Source organism: Populus euphratica, unplaced genomic scaffold (assembly GCF_000495115.2).
Source record: "Populus euphratica unplaced genomic scaffold, PopEup_1.0 scaffold105.1, whole genome shotgun sequence".
Lineage (NCBI taxonomy): Eukaryota > Viridiplantae > Streptophyta > Magnoliopsida > Malpighiales > Salicaceae > Populus > Populus euphratica.
Window position 1 is genome coordinate 434,520 of NW_011499990.1, and position 14,511 is coordinate 449,030.

Here is a 14,511-nt window from a genome sequence, read left to right on the forward strand (position 1 = left end):
TTCTCTATCTCTAATAATATTGTCTTCTCCCATTGATGTAGATGATTTATCGAACCACATTAAATATTGTGTCAATATGCTTAACTTCCAATGAGCAACAATCAGAACATCACTGGTCGGAATCCTTAACATTATTTTTATGGAACATATGCTTAAGCTTTCATTTCACATTTCATATTTTTCATTGCTTACCATATTCATGTTTTTTTTCTGCTATATTGACTTTTGTCTCGAACCATAGTGAAGGGCACAAAACTAATTTGACTCTACCACCATTGTCTCCTTTTATTTCTTTTATTTTCATTACAAAACATGTTAGAGGCTTGTGCGAACTCTTATTTTGATGTATTTGATCATTTTAGTTATTTTATTGTCCCTATGTTAACTGTTAAGTTGTATTTTTTTTTTTCATGGTAAAGATTATTTTTTTTAATTAGCTTCCACGTCAACTAAGATTTAATAATTTATTTCTTGATGAATTTTAAAAACACATTCCTAAATCAATAAAGCATGTTCATACTAGTAAATTTTCTTTTTTAATGTTTGTTATTACCTATTTTAGAACCCCACATAAATATAAAAAAATAAAAAAAAGTTGGAAAAATAAAAAAATATTTGAAATTTATTAAATTTCAAATTAAAAACCCTAATTTTTAGGATTTAAGTTAGACGGCCGGTCATTCAAGCATTGTTTATCTTATTCTTTGATAATTTTAATTGATCAAATAGGCATCTTCAAGCGAATAAATTTGACATCTCCAACCATCTCAATGGCTATAAGTACCATCATTCGACTAAGAAACACCCCCTTTACAAATATCAATTATTTTTATTAAACATTTGAATCCCATTTTCTTTAATGATTTCAACACCATCTTACCCTTGATTAGTCATCATTACATTTTCAGATTCTAGGTTGATCGAGTTTGTCGCTACACGACGTCGGGCGACGGCTTGTCGCGACACGACGTCGGGCGACGGCTCCAACTCCTTTTTGTTTGTTTTTTTAACAAAAAAGAATAATTTAGTTTTTATTTGATTAGGGGAAATAAAGATTTTATTGGAGTCGCCATCTAGTAATTTGAGGGAACTAGAAATCCAAAATTAGACACTAGTCCCAGAGATTCGGGTACTGGGTTAGTTATGATTAAGGGAAGGTAGACACCACCCTTAAAACATCCTTTCAGAGAAAGATTGCCTTTACTTGTGTGTGTTTCTTATTTGATTCAAATGCTATTATATTTTAAGCTTATTTCTAAAATTTTTTGACATGGTTAACGTCGGTCCCTAAAAATAGGAGACACGTTAAAAATGACAGCAGTCCCTAAAATTAGGAGATTTTGTCTAAAATATCGATGTTTATCCCTAAAAAGGAGAGTTACGTCTGATTTACTAAAATAAATAATAATGGACATAATCCATATTTGGTATTTAAATTTTTGACATCGGTCCTTTTCTGTAAATAAAAGAGACGTGTCGACAAATAATATTTATTTTATAAAATAAAAATTATTTTGATATTATTGACAAATAGATATATCAATTCTTGAGAATTGGGTTTTTGACCCATGAACAGTAATATGATAAAATAGGTGTTGGACCCGCATCGTTATTTATTTTGTTTTTTTTTGTTTTTTTTTCACATGCAAAAATTTACAAGTATTTATATATAAAAATATAAAAAAATACCATAAAATATCATAGAAAATTACCTGAGTACCCTTGTATAGGCAAAAGACTGAAATACCCTTGGATTTATAAAAAAATTATGAAAATGCCACCGGCGGCGCGCGTGGCTCACACGCGGTTACTGTTGATGGCGGCGAATTTTTTCGATGAGATTCCAGCCAAACGATGGTTGATTCTGGTAGATCTGAGGATGAGGATTCTGATGGTGGTGGTCTCGTTGGCCGTTGATGGCAAATGAGGGAGAATCGATGACTTGAAGGTCGATTGGCCGATGACGGTCGTGGCTTTTTTCCAACCAAAATCGCCGGTGAAAAAGTGTAACACGGCCGGGGTTTTGCTTCAGAGGAGGGGATTCACGTTTCTGTGGTGGTTTTGCGGCTTGAAATGGCCGAAAATGGGAGATCAACGGAGAGAGAGAGAGAATTGCCGGCGAGAGGAGAGGGAAGCTCTGGGTTCTGCTGCGGTGCGGATGAGTGTATAGTGCACTCGTGCGTCTAAAGCCTGTGAACCGTTGGATCTCGGATGAATAGATCATGCGGTTGTGAATGGTTTGATCTTCCAATTGATCGGATGGTCAGGATTGATTGGGCTACGATCTGGTGTTTCGCGGTGTACCGAGTGTTTGATACACCTGCTGACGTGGAGCAACAGGATCAAAGGGCAGATTATTTTAAAGGCTGAGATTGATTTGAGTTTTAATCTGGTGTGGTACAGCCTATTGTATCCTAAGAAATTAAAGGCTCAGATTTAAACACTATTAGATCTAACGGTTGAGATATTTTTGGTATTTTTCAATTTGTTTTAAAAAAATTTAATATCTTACCGGGGTGTAGAAAAAGTATAAAAAAAAGGAATAGTACCAAATAGTAACACAAATAGTAATGCTCGAATTCAGAATTCAAATTCAGAATGGTTTTTTTATCTTTTTCTCCCCCTTCTGTCTTCTTTCATTGGCTATTTATAGCCAATGAAAGGGGACAACAAATCATGAGTTTTTGTAAATGTAATCACGGGATTCTGAATATAATCACGGGACAGCTGCACCGTCTGTCATTGAATTATTTTTTTTGTTTTATTATATATAATAATAATATTTATTTACAGGGGTAAAATTAAAAATTCAAATCAGTATTATAAAAAGCTTTCATCCATTAAAAATGAATTTAAATTACAAAAAAAATCTTTATACGGGTATCAACTCGGTGGACCGGGTTTTTTGACCAAAAATACTAGTTTTGACCAAAAATACTAGTTTTGACCAACTCGGTCGACATGGTGGGACCCTTATTAACCCGGTGGACTCGGTTTTGACCTGAAATAGCTCGAAACTCATTTTTCATCCTCGTTGACATGGTGGGACCTGTATTGACCCGGTGGACTCGTTTTTGACCGAAAATGATGGTTTTGACCCGAAACGGCCCGAAACTCATTTTTCATCATGGTCAACATGGTAGGACCCGTATTAACCCGGTGGACTCGGTTTTGACAGAAAATGACGGTTTTGACCCGATACAGCCCGAAACTCATTTTTTATCCCGATCGACATCGTTTAACCTGTATTAACCTGGTGGACTCGATTTTGGTAGAAAGATGCGGTTGACTCGAGAAAATATATTTTAAACTCTTTTTTTCTTTTTTTTCTTCTCTTTTTATTTATTTATTATATTTTTTGTCATGAATAATAAGATAAAATAACATTCAAAAAATTTTAGTGAATCCAAAATTGGGTTACAATAGAGTTGACACATTTAAACAAATTAATGTAAAGTTACATACCTCCAAGTCGAGCAAAGTTGGATCCAAACGAAAGGTCTGCATCCCCTCTACCAACTTCAGATGATAGTAAATGACAATGACATTAAAGTTGCTTTGACAAGACTTCAAAAGTGGACAACTTAGCCATTGATGACTGTGATACCTATTATGCAAAAACCACTCATTTATTTTGACTATTCACACTTCAAGCCTTTTCAGTGGGTTCTTGTCAAAAGTTGATCACGTTTCTCTCAAGATCAAAAGGTTAGAAACAACTATTTGTTTTTCAAGTTTAGCAAAATCCCTAAAATTTTCAAAATCAAGTTTGTTACAAAACCACCATCGTAAAACCAATAAGGTACAAAGCTTATAACTGTAAAAACATATAAAAAACTCTCTCATTTCGATCAAAGGGCCAAACATAGATCAATTATTGATTGAATTCATTAAAAAACCAAGCAAAATGCTATAAATACATTGGATAATCAAAATAAAAAAATGAGATGAGGATGAAAAATACTAAAAAAAACCCTAATTGTGAAGGTTCACGAGCCTAATACAAGGTTTTCTTTAGCTTTTAGAAGGTTTGAAATTGGTGGAGGTAAAGTTTTTCAAAAAAGAGAAAAAAAAGGTAACAATCACTATTTTGAAGCTTCGAAGGTATAAATCTTTTTTGAACTAGTAGGTGATATCTACGAGGCATACCTTTTATTTTTTCATTTCATGTTTCAATAATGTTTTGAACTTTTTTTGGTGATATATCGTATTAAACTTATATCTTGATTAATGCATGAAAATATTTTTTTTTTGTTTGATTAATCTTTGAGTTGGTTGTTACAATTTATAAGATGCTTAAGAAATGTTTTGATGTTTGTTTTACTAAAATAGAATAGTTTGTGGAATCTGCCAAATATGATAACAAGCCTTTTATTATTTTTTCAGGGCTTACTAGTGCATGTTCTTAGCTTTAAGGTCTTGTTTAAGTCTTGTGAAATGATAAATGTTAATTTTAAATCCGACATTGTTGAATATGCTTACTATTTAGCTTTGATAATTTTGAAGATTAGAACCTCTAGCATGATTATGATCATTTTATGTTATTTGTTATTTTTTATGTAAATATGTTTCTTTATGACAATGTGACTTATTAGGATGAATAAAGCATGTTTTAGAGGTCAAAATGCCAATTTACAGGGCTTAACAATGTTAGATATTTTAGGGCAGTGATTGGGCAGTGTTCTTTGTGTACTTGGAAAGAATATTGCCTTAACTATATGGTTTCAACTAGTTTTGGTCCATTTCATTATACTACTTTGTTATGCTTGATTGACTAATAATTTAGGGTTTATTTGCATCAATACCAGGTTTTGATGAGTTTTAATCATAAGATTTTAGTTTTAAACTGAATCTAATTTTAATAAACTTGTGGTGTTAGAGAGATAATCAAAGTGAATGAGTGTCAAATTATTAATCCTTGCATCATTTTCAATATGTTTGTATCTTTGTTTTGATTGTATCTAGTTTAATTTGAGATCTATGTTGCTAGGTTCATGGTTGCATGTTCGTCACGTTCTTTAATTTTTTGTGTTTCATCCATTTTGTCTAAGAAATTTTGAGCTTATAATTTTGATAATTTTAGTTTTAAGAAAAATGAGTTTTTGTTAAACAGAACCTAAAAAATAATTAAAAATATTTTTTTTCCTTGCATATGACCAAAAATCCGAAAAATTATTTGAGTATTTTTTTAATAATATCTAAAATATTTTGGCATGTTTTTTAAAAATTTACATGGATTTTACAACAAATTTGTAAAATTCTAAAGGTTTTGACCTATATTTTAAAAATATTAAAAATTTATTTTTGGCAAGAAAATATATTATTCAATTTTAATATAAAGAAAAAAACCTACAAAAAATTAATATTTAAAATATTATTAGGAATAATAATAATTATTACTTATTTTTAATATAAGGATAAAAAACCTACATAAGGTCAATATCCAAAATATTATTAAGAGTAATACAACTAATTAATTTATAATATAAGGGCAAAAAATTGCAAAATATTTTATTTGAAATATTATTTGGAATAACATAGTAGCTAAAAATTATAAGCTAAAAAGCTTCAATGATAATTGAGGATATTTTACCTTCACAAACCAAGTTATTGACGTAAAAAACTATAATTTATTCATCATAGCAAACCCGTTGTTGCATGTCGGAAAATCCACGCGACATCGGCTGACGATCTTTTCGTTATTATTATTTGTGTTTTGCTTGGTTCTTTGGAGTCGCCACTTAATATTATGGTCACTAGGAACCTATGGTCTGCGAGAGTCTGAGTAAGGGACTGATTGTGCAAGGGGAAGATGCATCACCCCCAGTGCAGCCTACCTTAGGTAAGCTGCATTATTTGTTTGATTGTTTTTCTAGGTCAAGTTTCTATTTGTTGGTCTTTTTTAAGGTTCAAGGCAGATCTCCTTTCGTGAAGGAGTATCTACCTCTTTGGGTTAAATCCTAACTATTCTAAAGTCTGAATTTTAAAATTGCCTTTATTTACAACTTGTATCTTTAATACCCGAGGGTGTACTTTATCGTGTAATTTTACACCCCACAAATATTAAAGTTTACATCTGAATTCTAAAAAAGGGTTAAAAAGGGGAAAAAAAGGTTTTTGATATTTTGACCAAACCTTAACGGATAATTATAAACTAGTTATGATATTTTATTTTTTGAATTTTTAAATCGTGAGAAAGATGTAATTTTTTTTTTTTGAAAAAAAACATGGAAAATTATTTAGGACTTGGCCATATGCAAATAAATATTTTTTTTTAATTTGTTTTTGTTTTTGAACATTTCAAAGAAAACTGAACATTTTAATACTAGACTTGTATCTTATAATGTAAGTATACAACCCAATATTAAGCAAACTTGGTAGAAAAATACTTAAGAAAATCACAAAAATTCTTTGAAATGATTTTTATTTTTTTTGAAATTTTTTTATTTTTTTTATTATATATATATATATAATATAATTAAATATTAAAACATGTGGGCTGGGTCGGGCTAAGCCCATGAAAAGTGGGCCAAAATCAGCCCAGAATAGGTGGGCCGATGTTGGCTCAAGATTTTTTGTTTGGGCCAGGCTGGGCCCAGTCACGTGGGCAGGGTCGTAATTGGCTTGGCCCAACAACTAATTAATTAGCTGCTGCATGTAGAATTTGTATGCAGCATGCATGACGGGGAGGTTGAGGGGTGATCAGAGAAGATAATTAAGTAGGGAGGCTTACCTAGCGTTGGAGAGCTGACGGTCTGGTGGAGGACGACGGAGGAAGAAAGAAAAAGAGAGCTGGTTGCAGGAAAAATGGGCAGAAAAGTTGATTTTCGGCCAACTTTGGGTTCGATTTTCTCCTCCTTCTAAGCATGAAATTTGCTCATATTTATAGGGATGGAAAGAGGGTAATCTCATCTTCAACGAGGAAAAATTCTCAGCTCCTGATTCAACTCGAGGAATCCAGGCCATTGGCTCAAAGTCAGCACCTCAAACTGCCAAATTTGACAAATCCAAGCTGCAGGCTGCTCGAGGTGACCACTTTAGGCCAACCAACAGAGTCGTTTTGAATCTTATAAACTCGATCGGACAATTCACGAGGTTAGACGGGTTATAGGTGGACATGTTGGTGCATGCGTTGTCGGATTTGGTGGCCAAACAAGGCAGAAAATGCGCCTAGAAAGTTGCTACTTGGGTAGCTTTTCGGGGAAGACGATGAACATTAACCCGTTTTTTTTACTCATAAAACTTCAACTTCAGCCCCAAATTTACACGCCTTTTTCATTATAGTCCTTGGTCTCGGATTTATGCAATTTCACCCCTAATTGACCATTAAACTTTTAATTTCTTCAATTTAACCCCTAATTTCACTTAATTAACTTGGTAAAAATTAAATTTGGTTTCTTAAAATTTCAATCTTCTCAATTAAGCTCAAATTAGACTCCTAAATTTAATTTTTTTCACTAATTAAGCCCGAAATAAAATTAATTTGACCCATTTAAAGTATAATTAAGTCCTTGCACTTAATTAAATCCTTCATTTGGACCTAAATTAATTCTTAAACATAATTAAAATTTAATTTGGCCCATGATTAAATCAAATTGGCCTAATTAAATCCTTCATTTGGACCTAAATTAATTCTTAAACATAATTAAAATTCAATTTGGCCCATTATTAAATCAAATTGGCCCATTAAAAATTTAATTATATCATTGGACTTAATTTTTATGCAAATTCGTCCAATACTCATTTAATTTGACCTTTGAATTTGTATTTTTTCTATTTTTGGGCATAATAAGGTACAATTAGGCCTTGAAATTCCTCTGAAAATTGCAGCTTAATTTTTGCCTATTTTTGTAGTTTTTCTATATCAGCTTTCTCTATATTGTCAGCTTTTATTTTTTTATTTAAAAAAAATAAATTTTAGAGAATAACCCAGAATTGGATTATGACACTCATCATGATAAGCTAATAAAAATAAAAATATCATCAGACCATAATAAATAAAATAAATACAACTTATCTTATATAAGACGTATTAAAGACATACTAAGAATATTAATATATTTTCTTAACTCAACCAGTTGATTACTTAAAATTTCTTGAAACCAAATAAAATTTTGTATATTCAGATCACGATTCCTTTTCAAATAAATGTTTATGTTTGAAAAAAGTCGTCTCGACATCACTGAGGGTACTGCAATGGTAATCCTAAGTTTCGAACATAATAAATCAAGAAAAAACTTAACTCTTTAATTATAAAATCAATTTTTAAATTATAAGTTCGTGAAATCACGCTATTTGATTATTAACGTGACTTTCTTTTTTTCCTCCATGACCATAAATATGACTTAATTTATTATTTTATTCTATTTTTTTTTATTTTAGAATAAAATAATCAAAAAAATAAATCAAAAAATAAAAACAAAGAATGAGTTGAAGAATCACAGTTAAATCCACCACAGTTGATGGAGCATCATTACATGTAGCCAGATTGCAAAGATGAACTTGCTCAATTCACCTTGAAATTGGTCAATTGAGCTCAGGTTCTAATTAAGATATTTTATTTTATTTATTTAATAATTTTAAATAATAATATCAATTTTAGTAGGAATGAGATATTGCAACTTGATTGTAACAAACTACTCGTTGTTAGCATGCTTATAAATCATTTCAAATAAATATAATTTCATATATAATTTCACTTGAAACTAAAAGAGAATATCATTCTTTTTCTAACAAATAAGCTTATAATGAGGATTTTTGTTGGTTTTATAAAATCTATTATATATGGATACAAATAAAATAAAATGAATAAAAAAACACCTTTAAAATGGATAAAAAAATTCTCCAAAATAAATATAATAAGAACATCTTTTAGACTCGGGTTTGGTACCTTAACTCTAAAATACAACATGAGACCCAAGAAAAGTGAACTCCATATCTAAAGGTTTGGGCTTTAGGTTATTGTTTAAGTTCAACTCCCTGGAGGGCATGGGCGTCCCTTAATATTTTATATTAATCCAATAAATATTATTGAAAAAAACCTCAAGAATAATTTTACCCTTGTAATTTTTTAAGTTATATTATACTAAAAATAATATTTATTTAGTATAATATAACTTAAAAAATTACAAGGGTAAAATTATTCTTGAGGTTTTTTTCTTTTTTTAAAAAAACAAGATTCATGAGTTATAAATATATTATGAGACCTTCAAAATAAAAAATTATTATATTGTTTTAATTTTTGGTTTTATTAATTTATACCCACATATATATTTTTTTTTAAATAAAAAAACCACGCACATCATTCATATAATTGGACTACTAGGATAAAGGATTTAAAATCACCTTATTTTGGAATCAAAAGATTTGAGTTGACCAAATTATTTAGAGATAATTAGGTTAGATTTACCAAATATTAAAAGTGCAAAAATATTAAAAGTCCTAGTCCATTAAAATAATTTAAACATAATTAAATAATTAAACAACAAAAGGTTTACTATTTTGTATTTGAAAAAAGAGAAGAGAATTCTTAAACGGAGGAGATTTCCCTTCAGCCCTTCTCGCTTCCTAACCCCGTTAAACCACCGGAGAACTCCTTTTAAGCCCCCCAAAGTTTACACAAATTTCAAACTTCACCCCAAAAGTCCCTTAAACCCTATTTAATCTCACATTTAATTTTCAAAAAATCGTTATACTCTATCGACTTTGAGCTTTGAGCTTCTCCCTTCAATATACTCGCCATCTTTTCTTTTCTTTTCTTTTTTTCCAGTTCTTGGCAATTATATTTGCTTCTTGGATTTGACCGTACGTTTCTTGATGGAATTCTTCTGGTTTCTTGAAGAAAAAGTCACCACCACCTTGTGTAATATTTAACCCAATGAGTGAGTTCAGGTGCTCCTTACTTTTATGCTTATGATTTCAATCGTCTTTATAATACGTTAATTAGTAAGTTTTTTATGTTTTAGATTCTGTTTGGTTGGTGAGAAAATATGGGAAAAAGGAAAGAAAAATAATAGAAAAAGAAAGCTTTAAAGATCATGGTTTCGTTTTAAATTTCAATAACCGAAGTACCAAGAAATGGTAATATAGAAGAGCTAAAATTGGAAAGAAGAAAATGAGTTTCCATTTGAATATTATTGAGATTATATTTTCCTTATGAGATTATACATCATTTTTGAAGCCAGAAAGTTCTTTCTTTTCTCTCTCTTCTCCGGTTTCTGCTACGTTAGGTATTTCATCAAAGAAAAAATATTTATTCTTTTCTGGTTCCTGAAAGGATCTGTATTACTATTAAAAACCAGAATTCAGGACAATCCCTTATTAGTTCGATACTAATTTAAAGATTAATCATAGAAAGTTTTTATGTAGAAAATCCGAAGTTGTCTGAGACTTCCTTGGTAGCTTTTCAAAATCTCCGGAACAGATTCTTTTTCTTTTTCTGCAAGTATTTTTTAGCTTGCTTTTCTTATATATACACACACACACACCATCCAAGTTCTCCTATCTCTCACTGACTTCTCTTGTCATTTTTTTGGTCTTACAATTCTCTCCCCAATTGAAAATTTATCTTTTCTTTGTCATAAAATTCAAAAACTTGAAGTGGGCACCCTTTCGTTTTCTGTAAGAAGAAAATTATTATATTCAATTTTGTGTTTCTTATAGAATTGTACTGTGAAAACTGGTTTTCGGTTTGTTGCATTATGTGTGAATGGCCTAATCAGTCAAAAAAATCGCAGACTATGACTCCATTGTCTCCCATGGAAAGCAATTCTTTTACTGAAGATATGAGCTACTGCATTGATACCGAGCATTCCTTTTCTTCGTTGCTTGAGTTTGCGGCAGATAATGACGTTGAGGGTTTCAGGCGATCAGCGTTCGATGAATCCGAGGTTAAGGAGGTTGGACTATGGTACAGTCGTCAGGGGGGATCGAGGAAGATGGTTCTCGAGCAGAGAACCCCTTTGATGATTGCTGCTAAATATGGCAGTGTTGACATTGTGAAACTAATTCTTTCTCTACCTGAGGTAGATATAAATTTCTGTTGTGGTCCGGATAAGAGCACTGCTCTTCATTGTGCTGTTTCTGGTGGATCTGTTAACGCCATCTATGTTGTCAAGTTGCTATTACTTGCAGGTGCTGATACTAATGCTTTTGATACCAATGGTTGTCGCCCAATTGATGTTATCGTTACTCCCTCAAAATTTCCTCACTTGAAAATTGCACTTGAAGAGCTCTTGAAAAATGGTTCTGTCCGTCAATGGGATATGATGCCAGTTTCACGTCCTAGTTTGAGATCCAGTTCACCTTCTCTGTCATCATTGACTGATGAAGGTTCCTCGTCCTCTCCCTCGGGCTCTATATTGTCGCCAGTTAACCGTACGCCTAACGATGTACATGTTTCTTCTGCTAAGAAAGGATACCCTGTTGATCCAACTATTCCTGATATTAAGAACAGTGTTTATGCTAGCGATGAGTTTAGGATGTTCTCCTTCAAGATCCAACGCTGTTCCAGGGCATATGCCCATGATTGGACCGAGTGTCCTTTTGTTCATCCAGGTGAGAATGCAAGGAGAAGGGACCCAAGGAAGTTCTATTACAGTTGTGCACCATGTCCAGATCACAGGAATGGGACATGTAGGCGTGGGGATTTGTGTGAAAATGCTCATGGGATTTTCGAGAGCTGGCTACACCCTACCCAATACAAGACTCGACTTTGCAAGGAAGGCACGAATTGCATGCGTCGAGTGTGTTTCTTTGCTCACAAATCAAATGAACTGAGACCTCTGAATATGTCTACTGGAGCTGCATCCTCTAAAGTAGATGTTATGGATTTCACCACGGCCTCGAAGTTATTGCCTAGCTCCCCTTCAGCAGTTTCCTCGACGTCACCTTCTACATTTAATCCACTGAAGCATCTTTCAAGCAACAGTTCACACCCATCTGTGCCTTGGCCTCAGCAAACTATCCCAAATTTGCATAACGGTCTCCAAGCAAGCCGTCTGAGAAGTTCTCTCAATGCAAGAGACATTTCATCCGAGGAGCTTAATGGATTGCGGGATTTTGCATTCCAGCAACATCTGCCCCTAAACGAGCCATCCTCTTTCTCTCAGCTACAGTACAATGGTTCTTCTAACGATCTTTTTTCTCCTTCAAACACCTTGAACCACTCAAATCTAGACAAGATGTTCAATGCAAATGTCTCATCTCCTCAGTATTCTGAGCAACTGGGAGGTTCTGCATCAGTTTTCTTTCCCACATATTCGTCAGCAGCTCTTAATCAACAGCAGCAGCATCCGAAAAGCAAGGCATCTCGAATTCAGGGGATATCACCTTATATCAATGATCCTGTGTCCTCTTTGGGCTTTCAACAATCTGCTCATGTTCGCCGGGAGAGGATGTTGCAACAATTACAAAGCAGCCTACTCCCACAGAAGTTTAGTTCTAAGCCATCATATGACCTTGGATCCAATGGTACAAATTCATGGTCAAAATGGAAATCTGAGAACAGGAATGTAGATAGGTTTATTCAGGCGGACGAAGTGGGTCAGCCACACACATCAAGTTCAATTGAGCACGTTGGAGAGGAACCCGATGTGTCATGGGTTCATTCAATGTTAAAGGACTCACCATCTGAGACAAACGAGACAACTGCTATTCCAGTCCCAGCTACCCTTGATGGCTCTACTTCAAACCCTCACATTGAATCCAGTGATTACATGGCTTTGCAAGCTTGGCTTGAGGGGTTGCAGCTTGATCAGAACGTTGTTTAGGGAAAAAGCAAATAAATACATATATAGTCATAGCTGAATTTCAGATTTATTAGTTAGTGCTATCAGATTTAAATAACTAAGGTAGTCGTAACGATACGAGCTCAAAGGAAGAAAAAGTTCAGAGAAGAAATTCTCCATTCATTGAAAAAGTTCAGAGAAGAAATTCTCCATTCATTCTTTCATTTTGTTTCTGAAATTATTACAGAGGTAATCATGAGGTTTAAATTATTGCAGGGGGTTTTCCTGCAAAGGTCCAGCTCCACTTAGATTCGTCCGGAATTTTCATTTTTTCAGGTTCATATTTTCCGTTGAATTATTTTGTTAAGAGTATAGGATATGTGTTTTTCTTTTTGGCAGGGATGAAGCAATGGCCTTGTGTTGCTCTCCCATTTTACATAATTTATTTGTTCTTGTTGCTTTCATCCGAGGTTGATTTGTATTGGAGTTCAACAAATCCTGAGGATGTAATAAATTGCATTTACACTACACTAAATCAATTAGCAATCTTTTATGGTTCCTTAAGCGTTTACTTTCCATCTGCTTCCATATCTGCTTCATCAGAATCAATGATGAAGTGGGTCCAAGTGGGGTGGTGGGTAAGGGATATTGGATCGGAAAGGTGAATGGTATTTTCATTTTTAATCTTTAATCTTTATTAGAAGATGAGATATGGGCATGAGGAAATTCTTATCCCATAAAACTGATGTGATGTGGAACCTACTTTTACATGCTATGGAGCACCAAGGTATCATCTACCAACCGTGATGGCTGATGCCTCCTTTAGTTGATCAGTCTTTGTTGCATCGGGAATTCTTGGAACTTTGATGTTACAAGTGGGGCAACTTTGGATTGATCTTGACGGGTTGCCTAATGTCGCTAGGTTTTTAAGGTTAAATCTAGTTAGGGAGGGTAATGCTGGACATCATAGCTGCTGGGGTTTCAGGGAAGGGATTCGTGATCGTTTATGTGCCTTTGATGGGGTCGAGTTTGCTGTTGTTTTTGGTATATTGATCCAAAGATTTCTAAACATGGAAGGATTTTAGCTCAAGTTTAGAACGATCAACTTCGGGAAACAGTCTTAAACCACGGATTCTGGTTTTTGGTGGCTGGTAGAATGTCCTTATGACCGTGGATTTACAAGGCAATCGATCAACCACGCCTAACCACACCCCCTTTTCCCCCTGTTGTTAAATTGTTAGATGATCAGTAAGTTTGACATGTTAGCAGTGGAAAATGGAGCTGAGAAAGTGTTTTAGGTTTGATTTTGGTGTTATCACCATGTTCGGAGCAAATTCTAAAATATCGTCTTAAAAGTTACAACCACCATTTCCCCAGATGAAATGTGTTTGAATATGGTAATGTATTCATGGAAGAGGCAGAGAACCATCATCTACTGATTACAGAGGAAAGAAACCTTAGTAAAAAATATATCTCACTGTACACAACATGCGTGAGGATAGTTTCACAGATCATCAAGGGATAAGCACGAGCTCAAGACATTAAAATATGATCCTTTCATCCCCAGTTTTTAACCTCAAAAATGGAGCAAGGATGGATTCAGGAATTGGTAAACTATTAGAAAACAAATTTTCATATCCATGGCATCTGATTAGTTAGTTATTAATCAGTAAAACACAAAGTAAATAGGTCACAGAAGATTGCTAAAAGCTTATGCACAAAATTAATAAATTATAAAGAATGCTAAGATATATACAAACTAGTTTTTGTTTTTTTTTTTTTT

General features: G+C 33.2%; 1 protein-coding gene across 2 annotated transcripts; it reads left to right on the forward strand.

Annotated features, from left to right (window-relative positions):
- Positions 1 to 9,777: 9,777 nt before the first annotated feature.
- On the forward strand, positions 9,778 to 12,885 carry LOC105140339 (zinc finger CCCH domain-containing protein 56-like). 2 transcript variants are annotated; one of them, XM_011047133.1, is made up of 3 exons: positions 9,778 to 9,881; positions 10,737 to 11,024; positions 11,118 to 12,885. In XM_011047133.1, the coding sequence occupies exons 2-3, from the start codon at positions 10,740 to 10,742 to the stop codon at positions 12,768 to 12,770; spliced, it is 1,938 nt and encodes a 645-aa protein (XP_011045435.1). In that variant the 5' UTR covers positions 9,778 to 9,881; positions 10,737 to 10,739; the 3' UTR covers positions 12,771 to 12,885. The 2 variants fall into 2 exon arrangements, with proteins under 2 accessions (XP_011045435.1, XP_011045434.1); XM_011047132.1 differs by having other exon boundaries at positions 10,737 to 12,885.
- Positions 12,886 to 14,511: the final 1,626 nt, after the last annotated feature.

Excerpts from the sequence above, each read along its gene's own strand:
- LOC105140339 (XM_011047132.1), top strand. The coding sequence starts at position 10,740 with ATGACTCCATTGTCTCCCATGGAAAGCAATTCTTTTACTGAAGATATG.